At 48.5% G+C, this 16,210-nt stretch overlaps 1 protein-coding gene across 2 annotated transcripts in view; it reads left to right on the top strand.

Moving 5' to 3' along the window:
- Positions 1-9,639: 9,639 nt before the first annotated feature.
- Positions 9,640-16,210, top strand: part of CACNG2 (calcium voltage-gated channel auxiliary subunit gamma 2) — a 53,290-nt gene continuing 46,719 nt past the window's right edge. The window contains exons 1-2 of one of the 2 annotated variants that reach the window (XM_005446710.3): positions 9,640-10,287; positions 10,831-10,976. In XM_005446710.3, the coding sequence (XP_005446767.1) occupies positions 10,835-10,976 (142 nt within the window). In that variant the 5' untranslated portion in view covers positions 9,640-10,287; positions 10,831-10,834. Of the gene's footprint in view, positions 10,977-16,210 lie in introns of both variants that reach the window. The other variant, XM_005446709.3, reaches the window with a different exon arrangement.

The following is a 16,210-nucleotide window of genomic DNA, read 5'->3' as shown; positions in this document are numbered from 1 at the left end:
ACAAGGCCGGCCATGTGTTTGCCTCCTAGCAATGCAGCGGTCAGCAGCAAATTCTTTGCCTCCGCCTCCTCTCAGTATGGGAGAGAGAACAAGTGTGGACCTGGGTGTGGAGGAGACACAAAGAGATGAAATGTGTGGAGGGGGGGGAGAAGGAGAGAAGGAGCAACTGGGGTACATTTGTATCAGCTGGAGACAACTGTGGGAAGGAGGAACAGGCAGACAGATGGGCAGAGTGGGGGAGAAGGAAAGAGGAATGGACTGTGGAGAGGGAAAGACAGACAGAAGAACTGGGGTGGGGGGAGACAAAGAAATGGACTGGGTGTGGGACAGTGAGAGAAGGGCTGAAAAGGAAGGAAAGAGGCAGATTTGGCAGGTGTGTGATGTGGAAATGGATGGATTGTGGGAGAGAGATGTGTGTCAGCTAGGTACTACAGTAATAGGTAAGTGGATAACTACAGATAGGTAAATGGGGCAGGGGGAGGGGTGTATGTAGGGGGGTATGTAAGGGGGAGGTGAACGAATGACAGTGAGGAAGAAGAGCCAAAGGGAAAGAGGAGAGAGATAAAGCAGAGGAACAAAATAGCAAGGCTGGAGATGAACCATGGTGAAAAGAGAGGCACGGGAAGGGAAGGCAGCCCCTGGAGTGCAGACAAGAACTGGGATCAGGCAGGGGGCTGGCAGGGGATTCGTATGAGGAGAAGGGAGACTAACAGCGCCCATGTGTCTGGGGCTGAGGTTTTCTTATGGGGACCGGAGAGAGGGCGCAGGGCAGAGATCAGAGCACGATTTCCCCATACTAGACAGAAGCATTTTTATGTATGCAGGGCTCATTGCCAGTGCCCGGAGAAACCCAGCAGACCTGGGAGTGTAAATGCCACCATGCTAACGCAGACTGTTTCCTGCCTGCTGAACTGCGATGTGTACCTGAGCATTTGCAACCTGTGGACCGCCTGTTTCCAGGGTACCTGCTTGACTGCTAGGAGCTGTTTAAGATGGCAGCTCAGGCATTTATTTATCCTTTTCTCCCCCCTCCTCTTGCCCTTTTCTTCACAGCGTATCCTCAGTGGAAAAGGAGACATGAAACAGAAGTGCCCAAATTCACAGGCACCTTCTTAATTCTTCTGCCTTGTGTCATAGACACCACCTTGCTTTGCTGCCTGACTCAACGTCCCCCCCTCCCCTCTGAACATTTGTTTTCTCTTCCGTTCTTTCCTCTGCCTTTTTTCATCTCCTCCTTTCTCTCTTCCTTCAACTTTCTATCATTTTAAATTGTTAGCCTTTCCTGTAACCCCATCCCCCTTTCTCTGTTGTGTTCTAGACTCCCAGTTTACATGCCTTCCCTTGTTGTTGCAGCTTATTCCTTCCAGTTGTCCTGTTCCCTTTCTTCTGCTCCTTTTTATCTCTCCCTGATTCCTCTGTCTCCTTCTGTCTGTGCCTGTCTGCCTGCTTTCTCTCACTCACTGTCTGTCTCTCTTGAACTGGGTTGTGAATTCTGTTGGCATCAGAGCGGGACAAACTGTAAAACCGAGGTTCCCGGAGGGCCAGGTTGTGATCATTTTATTTTTACAATGTCCTTGGATGTGTAAAGGTGTTTGTTTGAGGGGGAGGAGCAGTGCATGTGCTCCATGTGGGAGAAGAGAGAGGAGTGCAGGCCAGAACGAATGAAGCTTATAACTAATATAGGTCAGTTGCAGAGAAGAGTCCCAATGGTCTGTGAAATAGAGAAGTGCTTTGTCGCTTCAGACTGGCTACTGGGAAGATGGCAATGGAATAGTTTTATCTAACAGACACAAGCAACCTGGAAATGTGTCCTGTCAAAGAGTGCAGTAGTAGTGAGCGTGGGAGGAGGACCAGTTCTGCACAGGGGACTGCTCATCTCCCAGCCACCCCCTAACCCAGGGAATAACCAGCCTGAGATTCCCTTTTCCTGCTCTGAGCTGTCTTCTCCCGTGCATGTTCCTGTGCCCCTGACATGTAGTGGGGAGCATGGCTGAGATACGCTTGCCCATGCCCCCTGCCAGACTTGCTCACTGTGTCAGAGCAGACAACAACAGAGCAAAAAATTAGAGAACCACAAAGGAAAGCCATAACCCCACACCCTTGGAGGATGGCCTGGAGTGTTGGCCAGCCTCTGCTGAGGTCGGTGCTGCCAAGGAGACCCACATGGCCAGCAGAGAGGCATCATCAAGGCCCTGAGCTTGGACTGGTGGAGCTGCACGAGCCAAGTACTGCTGGGAATTGCTTTGCTCTGCAGTAGACTCCTCACTGCCCACGATTTGCCACTGTATGAGTAAATTCTGCTTTCAGACTGTTCCCAGAAATTTTCACAAGTGGTCAGTAGCTGCAGCGAATGACTGGAAGTGGCAAATCCTGATGAGCCCAGCATTTGGCCTTGGGACTTTTGATTTTGTTTCTACTAAAAATTTTGTTGTTATATGAGGTCATAGTTAATCTGCTAAATTGACATTAAGACATCAAAACAGACATTCAGATTTTCAGAGGTATTTGGAGCCTCTACACCTCTGCAAAATCAATGTGAGATGCTGACTGCTCAGCACAACTGAAAACCAGGGCAGTTCTTCGATGTCTAAATATGGAGTTAGAAGCCTAAATAGACATATGTGTTTTGCTTTCTTGTTAAAATAGGCCTCTATTACCAAGGCAGAGAATATCACCTCTCTACAATTTCTATCGATGGTATACTCTTCTGTGCATCACCATAATGCTCCAGTCTAGCATATGACTGCCTTAATCTGAGGTGTTTAACCTACTTCCTCTATAAGAATTCACATTGGGGATCCTAAACCATTACAATGGTAATGTAAAACCAAATCCTAGGAATTAATATAATAGCTCTGTGGACACAATATACCAGCTGGCTTTCTCTGAAACAGTGTCTAAAGTACATGTACATCTCATGGGATGCCTCCCTGATTATGTGAGACTACAGAAACAAGCCCTTCTCACATTAAAATTGGTAGTCTGTTACTGACATCAGTGGGACTTGGTGATTTTGAATTTTCTAAGATTTCCCACTCACTGAACTCCTGAATAGGTGTTGGGATACGTTCTTTTCTTCATTTGTCCCTATGCAAAGTCAGTAGGACTAAATAACCTATCCCAGAGAGTAGCCCTTTCTCTTGTTTTTCTCAGGATGTTCCTTCAAAAGTGTCTTTTAACCCTGATTTGTTACCAAGCATCAGAGAAATTAGAAGTGCAATATTTCTCCCCTGATACCCTAAACAGTCTGACAGAAGAAGAGCTAGGGATGTCTTAAAGAAGACAAAAGTGTGTATGGCTAGCTGGCTTTCCGAAGGGTTACCTGTGTCAGTACCACCAGACCTAGGAGAGTAATTCTGCCCCAGCCCCAGTGATGCTTCTGTGGCTGCTGAGGGCCAGATGGCAAAAGCTCATGTTTGGGCTGGATTTTGGCTTTAGATGATGATACTGAATAGATAAGGCTGCACAGGATCTTCTTCTCTGTCCCCATCTGTGCCCTTTACACTGGAAGAAAGCCTGATATCATGGAATATCAATCGGTGTCAACATAATCCATCCTCACTGTAGGCCTCACCTTTCCTTCAGCATTTATCATTGTACCAATGCTTCCGGAAGATTCTGAAAACCTCCTAGTTCAGAAAAAACCAAGGCTTTCCTCTTTCTTGCTTTATTCTTTCCAGTTCTCTGATTACTGCTATGTTTACATGCAAATAGGCTTTTTTCTTCTTTAAGAACCAAACCACAGCCAATGCACATTTCCTCACAGGAGTTTCATACACCAGTTTGTCAAGAAATTCTGGCTTTTTTAACTCATGGATCCTGAAGTTGACCAGGAGAGACCATCCATTCCATGAGAGGCAGATCAGGAGTGAGAATCTATTCTAGTTACAGTCAGTGGATGGATGGACAAAGGCTTTATTGGGAGCAAGACAGTTAGTTGTGCTCGTGTTTCATACACAATGGGCAGTGAGACCCATTGCTTCCTTGATCCATTCTGGAGACCCTTTCCCCATGCCTTGACCTTAGAGCAGATTCTGATTGCAAAACCTGTGCCATAATCTTTTCACCAACTTTTTGTTTCCTGGATTATGCTTCCAGGGTTGGGAGCATGTGGGTATCAGTGGGAACTATCTGTGCCGGGTTTTGGATATGAATGGGAACTAAAAAGAGGATTTCCATGAAGGATGTGGGGATATAGCAAAGGAGAAGGAATGGCTGTATGCTTGTGAGTAAGTGGGTCTCAAATTGAATTTCTAAGGTGTATAGTTTGTGTAGGGGTAAGGGTGTGTAGAGGCAAGTATTTATTTATACTGAAGATGATCCAGCATGAAGGTAGCCTGAGGTTATAGATCAAGTGCAGAAAAATGTGTGTTCAGGAGTGGGGAAGTATGAAGGATCGTATCTGGGGGTGTGTGGGTGGGCATAGTGTCTTTACCATAGCTAGGCAAATATGTGGGGATAGACATGCTGGTGGGAGGAGCGTGTTCTTACAACTTATTTTCTCTGCTAGTCTTATTCAGTAAGTTTGCATGTATATTTATGCATATATTCTCACTGAGGATATTTTACCAAATACTGGAATTCCAGCTAGAGTGGCTTGTTAGCAGCCTGCCCTCCGTTAGAGCTAATGGGTTTCAGGCATTGATTTTTTTTTTTCTATTCCTATTGATTAGGAGGCTGCTGTACATACAAACCTCAGCACAGCATGGAAAGAGAAAGGGAAGCAAAACAGTTCACATCCCAGAAATTCATCATGGTGGAAAATTCATCCTGGGAATCCCAGTCTTCTCCCACAATCTCTTTCAGGTAAAGAAGGAAGCCTTTCCCTTTTTGAAGTAAACAACCCGTAGGGCTCATGAGATGACACTTTTTTTTCCCAACCGTCTTCAAGTAACAAACATTTCAAAGGTTACCATTCAATGGAAGAAAAGGTTGCATAAGAAAAAAGGAGTCTTGCACGGAGAGCACAGGAGTTCTAGCTTCAAGACTTGATCTGGAACAGATTTCTTTGGTATCCATGAGTAACCAACTCATTTATAACAGCACCCAGATCCCACTAAAATCAGTGCAAAAACTTTCACTTCGGGGGGCTTTGTGATCATGTTCTGAATTTTTCAGTGCCTTATTGCCTTTGCAAACTAATGACCGTGTTACTTTATAAGAGTGTTATGAGGCTAAACGAATTGTTTGCACAACATTTAGCTTGGAAGAGGATATAGGTCAGAAACTGAGGGAGTTAACTGTTGGAGCCTTATAACCTCATATTTGGTCCCTGCCAGAGTTCCACTCCTGCCTGACACAGGATTTTTTTATGCATTCAGGGCAGCACCAGCACCACTTTTGCATGGAAACCTACTAATTTTAATTGTTAGACCTCTGTTACCTGTATCTCCCTTCTTCTTTCTTCATTTTTGGTCACAGTGTTATATTAGAGATGACTCTTCTGTAATATTTGAATATTCAATGCTTAAACTGTCTTTTATGTTGATCTTTAAGTTATATGAACCTGAAGATAAGAAGAGAGGACCATTGAGGCTTTTTCCATCTGTATTTATCTCCCTATCTCTATCTCATCTCCATCTCTATCATCTCCACCTGAAGTTCTCTGGCAAAACCAGAAATCTTCTTTCCTTAATTTTCTAGTTTAGTTTGTAAGTTGATCTTAGAAAACCAGCAGCATGCAGATATTATGTGAATAATGTTTCTAAAGTGCTTTGGGACCCTCAGCTTTGGATGCCAGTGATTACTGCTCTGATCACACCCTCTCATTGTCTAACCATAGTTATGCGACTTTTCCAACTTTCTCCAGTGAAATCTCTTAACTTTGATTTCTCTTTCTGCATCATATCTCACTTCTATCTTCTCTGCCCCGTTGTCTTCCAGTTCTATAATCATCACCCTAACCTCAATTTATTTTTCCTAACATCTCCTCTGCTGGTGCATCTGCCTATTAACACCTCTGCTCTGCCTGTGAATACAGCTGCACGAACTCCATCTCTTTTACATCTCATTACAGCAGCTCCTTCTGAGGTGGTCTCCCCTGGATGAAGATTCCCAGATACCAGTTTTCGTACACTATCGTGGTCTGATTTTCTCCTATGGACCGAAAAGCTCCACTGCAGCACTCAAACCACAAACACTCTATTCAGTTCCATTACCATCCCATGGAGTTGCTTCCGACTTTGTGCCCTTCATCTCCCTTCCTGCATCTTTCTTGTACCCCTTCTTTTCCTACAGCACTGCCCCTTCTCTCCACAAATAGCAGCACTCTTGGTTTGCCATTGGAAGCAGACTTCCTGCAGCTCCCTGTCTCATCAGCTTCTCATTTCAAGTAATTTAAAATGTAATTTAAAATCTCTCTATTTCCTCCAGACTATTAATTTCTCTCTCCTTACTCTTCTATAGATGTCATTCTGTGTTGCGCTGTTCAGTAAGATGCGCCTGTTGTAAAAACCTGCCACAGTGGTTTTATTCTGTACGCTTGTTTTGTATTACCATTTTTAATGATTCTTTGTAGGAAAGATGAAATCTCAGCACAGCATCTAGGCACAGCACAAGCAGTCACACAGGACATTCTGGCATTTGCATTGCCTTTGTTCCATTCTTCCTCTGTGGCATTTAGAACTGTAGAGGGATTATTGTGAATAGTCTAAGAGTATATAAGTAGGGTAGCAGGAAGAGAATTATTTCTGGAAATTGGGAAGTGTGAGGCAGGAAGCCGTGTTTAGTCCTGATCCTGAGATGACATGAGCCCTCACAGGCTGCACTCTTAGCCAGAGATGAAAAAGCTCACCACCCTGAAAAACTGCCCTTCTTACACTAGCAGTTTCTTTGGGGAGAATGTGCCCCTCTCCTGTTGCCATGGCACTTGAAACCAAACTTGTCAAAGCTGTAGAAATACATGATAAAGTCAACAGTTCTGGATCGGTTTGTGGGTCTCTGTTTTGGCCCAGCTGCTGCATCATCCTCTGGATCTCACCGGATTCGTTAAATATAAAGATATGTAATCCTGTGTTTCTTGTTATAGATGAAAGCTGTGATTCCTCACAGTGTTGGGGTCCTCTGCAAGCCCAAATCCACAACCACCGCAGTGACTGCTTGCTCACACTCCTAGTCTCACTAGGCACAGATACAAACAGAAGCAAGCTCCTCAGCCCAGAGCCAACCCCCTGTCTGTGCAGCCCAGCTTATGCTGAACCCAAAGCAGCACTACCATTTGTAACAGTAAAATAAACACACAATCACATGGGTGATACAGGTGAGCCCTAAGAGAAAACACACAGTATCAGCCCTTCTCTCCCTCTGCTCTTTGAATTACCCTGGCATGTAAGGACGGGTGAGCTTTCAGAGGGTCTAAGCCCTTTTTGCTTCCACTCACTCCAGCCAGGTTGCTTGTGTGGCATTGCTACAAGAGCTGTGCTACACTCTTTTGGGAGTACAGAGTAACTGAGGATCCCACCTTCCTTGGAGCTATGAGCTCCATGAATTTCCAGAGTGCCTTTCCCATCCACACATGTGATGGTGCCTGATGGATCTGAGTGTCAGAGTAACCAGCTGAAGTTTTTTCCTCTTCAGAGTCTTTCAGACTCCTGACCCAGCTTTTCTACCCTCCTTTGAAGAATGAGAAGACATGAACACAGGTTTGGGGTTGAGGAGGAACGGCCACCAACACAAAAAGAAAATGGCTTGGAGTCCCAACAATTACTACTCCCTTACGCCTTCCCTCATCAATGCTCCTTCCTTCCTTCGGTGGAAACATCTCAGAAGGAGAGGAGAGGTCCTCAGGTGATCTTCTTTAGCTTCCCCAACTAAAAGCCTCACAGAGCCTCCTTCTCAACACAGGCCATCCCTATAGAGCCATAATCTCCTGCCAGCTTAGGGGTCTTCTCTAAATCTCTGTCTCTCAGATTCCTTTGAATTCAGTACAACAGTTCAGAGAGCCTGTCCAGAGCTACCATCCTCCACACTCTTGCATCAGGCTGTACTCAGAGCGCTAAAGGTGTATTGGGGCCACCTCCCCCCTTGCCCATCCTCAGCCGTTTGGCAGCTCCACAAGTGCAGAAAGAGACCGCCAGATCCTGTGGCAGAGGGCAGGGCCAGGATTCCCCCAGGGGAGGCTAGGGACTGTGTTTGTCCCCCAGAAATGTGTCAGTTGTCCCAGCCTGCACTGTCTCCTACCACCCCTCCCTTCATCCCTTCTCCTGCCTCCCCTAGGGCCTTTCCCGTCTGCTAGTGGTGATCTGCATGCATATGGTTTTTGCCAGGCACCATGAGCGCTTGCTGGTAAACACCTCTGCCTTGGTCTCAGCTGTGAGGGAAGCCCGGTCTGTGCCCTACAAATGGGGGAAATGATTGGTGGTCTGTAGGGCAGCCAGTGGCCCCCCTGCCGCTTACTATAGAGCCCTTCATGTTCAACAGTCCTGGGGCAGCTTGTCCTGAAAGGGCAGTCCCGGTGTGCTCCCTGAGAGGGAGGAGAGAGAAATAGTTACAAAATTGCAACGTGGCTGAAGCCCTCCAAGTGGTTCAACTTGCCAGCACCCCCTTCCCTCCACCCTGCTCCCTGCTCCCCCGCACAGAGCAGCAGTGAACCTCAAGCAGCTCTTCTGGTCTCTTTTTCACCAAACAATGAATGTGATCAGAGAGAAACAAAATCACTAGCATCAAGAATTAGATTATTTCTTTTCTTTATGGTTGTTGCATTAATGAGCAGCTACATGTATAGAACCGGGAGGTGACTAATGTAATTAACCTGGTGTAATGATACTGCTGAGGAAGAGAGAGAGTATTATGACATACTTAGATGTCAGTATTGCACAATTTTGTATATGTTCCCGGTACTATCAGGTTGTGTCTGACACAGGGAACTTAAGCAGCGATAGATTTCAGTCTGCATCCATTCAGCTCCTGCATCTTTCTGTGTAAAACGAAGATGTGATGGGTAGATTGCTTTCTGGGGTTTGGGGGTGAGGGTGGGGGGAGGTATCCGGTTTTGGTGGTTCCTTTCCTCAACAAAATAATAGTAATAATAAATCGTCCTTTCTCATGAAGGATCTTCCCAAAATGTCTGCTTTTTGGAGCAGGCATCGGGATTTCACAGAAAGCTACAAAGACAAAGTCAGAGCGCAGGGATTCACACAACACTGGTCAGGGGGAGACAGAGGGACGGAAAATGAGCAACACCAAAACACAGGCAACTTGCAGCACACCCGGGAAGAGTGAAGAGCAAGCACTCGGAAATCGTAACAACGGCAGCAGTAACAGCGATAAACGCTGATTTTTAAATTACCCTTCCACGTTACATTTCACTCATCTCCCGGGGAGAGAAACGGCTGACCGAAGTTTCGTGCGGGTCTCACTGCGGTGTGCGGGTCGCGCTCGCAGCTCCGGCACGTACGGCGGGGACGCGAGGGAGGCTGAGCTGGGGGGCGGAGGAGGGGGGAAAGGCAGCAAGCGAGAGGGAAGGCGAGCCCGAGCCCCAGCTGCGCCTTCCCCCGGCTCCGCGGCCGCCGGCGGGGAGCGAGCCTGCCCGGGGCCGGCAGGGCGGGCGAGGCGCAGGGAGGGGGAGGCCGCCCCCGCCCCTCCCTGCCCGCCTGCCCGCGCAGCGCGGAGGAGGGCGGCCGCCGCCCGCGGATGCTGGGGCGCGGGCGGCGCGGGCAGGGCGGGCGGCGCGGGCAGGGGAGCTGTCCTTCAGCGCGGCGGGCCGCCGGGCGCCTCCCGCACCGCCGCCCGGCAGCGGTCCTGCAGCGCCGGGGGCCCGGCAGCGCGCCTCCCGCGCCGCCGCCCGGGAGCTGTCCTTCAGCACCGCCGCCCGCCGCCGCCGGGGAGCCGTCCAGCGCCGCGCCGCCGCCGCCGCCGCCTTGATGCAGTAGCGGGGCCCGGGAGCCGCCGGGGGCCGCCGCGGGGCAGGGGGTGCCGCAGCCGGGCTCCGCTCCGCGCCCCCCGCCCGGGAGGGGCGCCGCGCCCGTCCCCCTCCTCCCCCCACCCCCAGAAGCCCCCCTCTCTCCTCGCCCACCTCCGCCGGGAGCGAGCGCCGCGGCTGTGTGGAAAAGCCATGGGAGGCAAGACCTCGGCACCTGTTCAGCTGAAATCAAGGGCTTACAGTATACTGGGCAGTCTGGCTTGGTGGTAGGAGCGAGCGAAAGGAAGGAGAAGCGAGCGAGAAAAAGTGAGAGAGGATTGGAGCAACTGCCGCTGCCGGGAAAAAAAAAATAAAAACCCAAGGAAGATAACTGGGAAGGAAAAGGATTTTCATGGCGCAGGCTGCAGAGCTAAGCAAGAAGACTGAAGGTTGCATCTCTGCTCTTACAGTCTCTAACTGTCTAGGTCCAGATAATGAGAGATTGTGTTGAGGATGCTGCTGCTGCTCCCCTGTTCACTGTGGAAGCCATCTCCAAATTAGCCATTACATATGGAAACTGGAGACCAGAATTTTAGAAAAAGGGATTAAGGCGTCTCATTTTGGGGGGGGTTCTCTCTTTATTTGTTTGGTTTTTCTTGGTTCTTTTCTCTCTCTTTTTTTTTCTTTTTCCTTTTTCCTTTTTTTATATTTCAACCAGAACGTTTCCGATTTAAAAGGCAAGCCTCTTCCCGTGTGGTCTTTCTAATTTACACTCTTTTCCGTGGGCTTTCTTACCTCCCTTTTTTGATATCTATCTCTCTATATATACCCATTATATTATTAGTCGGAATTATTATTCTTTTATTTTATTAAACACACACACCCCAAGAATCAGAAGGCGGTTGGGTATTTGTATAATGAAGAATTATGGGGCTCTTTGACAGAGGTGTTCAGATGCTTTTAACCACCGTTGGTGCTTTCGCTGCCTTCAGCCTGATGACCATAGCTGTGGGGACCGACTACTGGCTTTACTCCAGAGGGGTTTGCAAGACTAAAACTGTCAGTGAGAACGAAACCAGCAAAAAGAACGAGGAAGTCATGACCCATTCTGGATTATGGAGAACCTGCTGCCTGGAAGGTATTTGATTCTGGATCTCCACACACACCCCCTTTCCTCTCCCACCACCCCACGTCTCTACCCCACCTCCCCACCCCCCCAAATAAATCCCTCCACATTCCACCATTTTCTCACTTCATTCCCTTCACCGTGGATCGAGAGTGGTGGGCTCAGTTACTTAGGGCACAGAGGCAAGAAGGCAGGCAAAACATTCTCTTCTCTGTTCCCTTCTCCCTTCCTCTTCCCCACCCTCCCCCCTACACTCCTTCCCAAAAATTCACTTCCCCCCTCTAACTGGAATGATGTGTGTGTGACAAAAACACTGAGAGACCCTTTCAAAAAGCAGCCGTGAGGTCTGCCTGTCTTCAGCTTGTTTGTATTGCCTGGGAAAGCAATGCCAAAATGCTGTATTATTGCTGTGCTCTGGCTGCAACCAGAGAGCGAAATAATTGCTCTCTTTGCAAACGGCTTATTTGCAAAGACAAGACTGGGAGTGAGGAGTGAGGTGGGGAGGGGGTGACTGCAAAGCGTTTTGGATGCAATTATTACTTCGCTTTAGGAGGGAAAAAGAAAGGGAAGCAACCCTGTTATGTCCAAAATGCCTCATACACTAAATCTAACAATTCCAGTCATCTCGAGCAGAGTTCAGAGCATTTCGTAATGTCTATAAGCAACCACATCTCTCTGGGCTGGGTGCAGGGGGGTCTAGTCGGTGGCTGATTGTTTTGGTTTGGGGCTGGGATTTTTCCCCTGTCTGTTTGTTGTTGGGGGGGTGGGTTTTTGTTTGGGGCGCTTTTTTTTTTTTTTCTTTTTTTTTTTTTTTTTTAAGGTTTATGGTAGAGGCTAAAAATAAACAAGTCTCTGAATGGAAAAATCAGCCTAAGTCTGATGTGGTGAAACTGAACAGCAACTCAGTGACATGTCTGATGGCAGAAGAGACACCGCTGCAGCCAACTTCTGGAATCAGACGTTCCTAAGGGAGGGGGAAAGAAAAGAGGGGCCAGTGATTCGCTTTTAAATATGTGTTGCTCAGTACTGCGATTGGCGTGCATGTGGGCTGGGGAGGTGGTCTTCAGCCTGTGCTGGAGGGACAGGGGCAACCGATGTAAATGCGTGGTTTATGTTACACACGTAGCGAGGAGAGTGAGAGCACAGGAGCGCACATTACAGCCCATTGTAAAAGCCCTGTTTATGAATCAGCTCCCAGCTGGAGGGTGGGCTGCCGGGGGTTTATGGACATCCAGGGATAATGTCTGTATCTGTCAGTGTCCACCAGAGCTGGGTGTGCCTGGAGCTCCCAGATGGGAGAGAACGGGGAGTGGGTACCGCAGAACTGATTTTCTAAGACCGGCACTGGGAGATAGAAGACAGGGGGGAGGGGGGAATAAACTATGTATGTACTGATGTCTCTCACCAAAGCAAGCTAAAGCTGCTGTTTGGAAATGGTTGTGTCCGGGAAGAAGCGCGAATTTCCCCCCCATTCTTGGTGCAAACGGTTGAGTGATGGCTGGACATGTTTTGAATAGCTAAGTGACTTCATTGAGCGATGGTCTATTTGACGCATACTGCATTTAGTGCCCTTTGTCAACCCAAACTGCTGCCTTTTAACATATCCTGCAGAGGAGCTCTATGCTGAATACTATATGCTGTCTCCACGCCAGAAAATCAATAGCGGTAAATTAATGGGGGATGTTTTAAACACACTCGCTCACACACACGCACACATTTCCTCTGAATAGATAAATATATAGAGGTATATATTAATAAAAAATGAAAAGCCTTTCACACAGCTATTCATTACAACCAGGGAAGGAGACATCTCCTTAATTAAAAATTAATGAGAGAGGGAAGGGGAGGAAAAAAAAAAAAAAGCCCAAATGCAAAGCCATGCGGGGAAGGGAGGCTGCAGGGAAGAACTCCCTTCCTGAGCCGTGTCCCCAAGCTGGAGGGCGGAGGGAGGCTGGGGTGGAGACAGGAGGTGTGAGGACCCCAGCCAGGAGAGGCAGTGAATTCAGATCATGTCTATCTGCCCACAGAGCCGTACCCAGAGGGACTCGGTCTGAGGGGGAGGAGGAAGAGGCGGGTGAGGTTTGTCAGATCGGAGGAGCTTGGGGCTCCTTCTCCTTTACATCTGACAGGACCCCACAGGCACTGTGGAGAAGTGGCTTGCACGGCCAAGGAATGTGCCAGGATGCTTCCAATTAAAAGCTCTGAGGTGCCCCCAGCCCCCCCAGTGCTGTGCTGCCAGCCCAGCCCCCTGCCCTCCCCGCTGATGCTCTCCAGTGTGCTCAAAACACAGCCCTGCACAAGGGGTGTGAAATGCAGCCTGAGCGCAAGCTGCATGGCCCTGGCAGGGTGCTCCCACTTGCCCCAGCCATGTGAGAGTTGGGCTGGCCAATTCCGCCATGCCCTGGACACTGGGCAGAACTGGTGAGCAGGGCAGGAGGGTGCAATGCACCACACAGGAGTGGAGCCCAGTGCCGAGTCTCTAGCCTGAGGACACAGGTTGCACCACAACTTGGATAAAGGCTCAGTAGCAAGAGCATCTCAGCAGCAGGCAAAACCAGCCCTATGGCCACATGCCGAGCAGGACCCAGGCATGGGTTTGCCTCGTGGGGTGGCACGGCACAGGTCTGGCACCGCCACTGCCGGGATGCCTCTGCTTGGCTTCGCTCAGCCCCACGACCTGCATGGGCTGGTGACTGGCTCTCTCTTGCTCCCAGGACAGCACAGCCAAATATCCCCAACAGCCCCTGAACAGCAGGCCTCTTACTGTGATGTCTGATAACCTAGCGGGGGTTATTTTCTTTCTCGGTAGAAGGAATCAGAAAGGTGTCCCTGGTTGACTCAGTCTCTGTGCTGAAAGCTTCCTGCTGGTGAGCAGGAGGGAGAAACGTGCAGCAAAGGCTCCTTTGCCCCATGATATGGAGAGTGGGAGATTTGTGGAGGAAAGGGCTTGGTCCTAGGAGGCTGTAAAAAGGGCAAAATCCTTGGACTGTGCTCACACCCTGCCCAAGGTGTGGCAAAGGCACCTGACAGGGTGTGGGACAGACTTGTTTCTACTGCCTGAGGTGCGTGTCAGGGCAGTCTATAGGGTGGGGGGAGGTAGTGGAGGGCAGGAGGCTTTGTAACAAGAAATAATCAAAGAAGGAGCCCAAACTGCCTCCTGCTACTGGTACAAAGCCTCTGATGAGGTTGCCTTCATTTCTGGGGATGTGGAGGAATGCTGGCATTAGTCAATGCTGTAGACTGTCAGAGATGGTGGACTTCTCGTGTTCTTGTTTTGTGCTAAACTGTCTTTTTGCTTCTTGGCCAAGATATCCAGTAGCAAAAATGGATGTGGGGACTTGGTCTCAGGCTGTACACACAGATACACTGTGGTCAGAATTGCAAGTTGTTCTTCTTGGAGAATTTGGTCCCCAGGCTTCCAATTTTCAGGTTCCCTTATTTTCAGTCATTCTGTTCCCCACTGCAGACTTTCAGTCAGCATTTTCAGATCTTTGTACTGCTCCAAAGAGAAGTGGGGTATTCCTCTTCTATCAGGATTTCTTTCCCCCCGTTCTTGTGTCCTACAATGAGCCCCTGCTCCATGGTAAGGCTAAAGCAGAAAGGTGATGTCAGTTCACATTACTGCAGATCACACGTCTGATTTTTTTCCTAATTTTCCTTGAGATAATTCTTTTTCAGACTTTGGGGTTGCCCAAACATGTCCCCAGTCCATTCAAAAATCTTTGCCCTTGAAGAAAAATGGCCTTTCTCAGCTCTTTAACTGTGTAGGCAGAAAACACACATGTGCACCAAGCAACTGAGATCTGCAAGCTCATGCCACACATGGATACTACACCTCTTACAACTTCGAAATGGCTGCAGATCTTCCAGCCTAATTCCTTCTTGGCACCAAATGCTTTAAAACCACTTTTTATTATGAGTGACGCCTTGTCTAATTCTTTCATTAGCTCCTGCAGATCTCCTACAGAATCTCAAAAAGTGAGCAACGATGTCTTATCAAGGTCTTATGAAGCAAGCAAATGAAATGTATTTTATATCTGTAGGTTATTGGTTTTGTCATGTTGTCATTATTATTAGGAAAGGGATAGGTCTGGGAGGCTTTTATGCTGAGAAGGAGGGAGAGAAGAGTCCAGGGCAGGCAGGCATGAGTGATGCACATGGGGTTAGACATCCCTGTAGATCTGACGGGTGTGAAGGCAAGTAATTGAACGGATGTTGGTGCAGAAAATAATTCCTGCCTAGAGACCCTTCCCAAGGAAAATTAATGAGCTGATCTGTTCCCTTTCCAGCTTGTTATATCTGAACAGTGCATGAGAGTTAAGTGCAGTTCCAGTGTTTGCAAAAATGAAAAGCTGACAGCAAAGTGAGGCAGGGCACAGGCAGTGGACATGCTTCTGCCAGACAATTCTGGCGCTGCGTTGCTTCCTTGCCCTGCCTTATCCCACTGCTGTTTGCTCCTGGGCCACCTTTCCTTTCACACTCATCTTATGAGTGTTTTTTTCCTTAACTTCCCTCTTACCTTTCCCAGTTTCTTTTCTTTTACCCTTCATTCCTGTCAGTGTCCCTAGTTTTGTGCTGCAAAATTGCCTGCTGTCGTTTCCGAGGATCCACAAATCTACTGGGGTCCATTCCCCTGACTCTTGCTGTCCTAATCCAGGGGCTTTTCTGAACACAGAATTAAAGTAGCAGTAGGTTATGTCAGGGTCTGCATGTCTTCGCGGTTCAGGACCAGGAGCAGCCTAGCACAGCCCTGAGATGCAGCAGGAGGCAATGTCCCGGCACATAGCTGATTGCTGCTGGTGTTGCATCTGCCGGGAAGAAGGACGCTGCAGAGCTGGACAGGCCTTGGATGAAGAGGAAGACAAAGGATCTTTAAAAGTGGGGTGGTGGATGGTGAGGGAGAATAACTCAGGGTCACAGACCTGGGTGGGTTTGGTTCTCCTCTCAGCTCAAATTCACACCTGGACTGTAAGATACCGTTCTCGGTATTGAGATCTGAGGCAGGGATCAATCTGAGAGGCTGAGACCAGCAAGCTCAGTTCCGTTGTAAGATTTCACAGGGAAATGCCGTTCCTCCTCACTGAGTTGCTAGCACCAATTTTCAAATTGCTTTTAAATTATAAATCTTCCTACTGATAGTGAAATAGGAATGGGTTAATATTGTCCTGAAATGCACCAGAAATTGCCTTGCTGAAGAGAGTGAGAGCGAAATGCAGTGGGAGGGACATGGAGATGCAGTGTGGCAG

The sequence above is a fragment of the Falco cherrug genome, chromosome 5 (assembly GCF_023634085.1).
Source record: "Falco cherrug isolate bFalChe1 chromosome 5, bFalChe1.pri, whole genome shotgun sequence".
In the NCBI taxonomy this organism is placed as follows: domain Eukaryota; kingdom Metazoa; phylum Chordata; class Aves; order Falconiformes; family Falconidae; genus Falco; species Falco cherrug.
The sequence above is the reverse complement of the archived record's forward strand: the minus strand, read 5'-3'. Positions and strand labels throughout refer to the sequence as shown.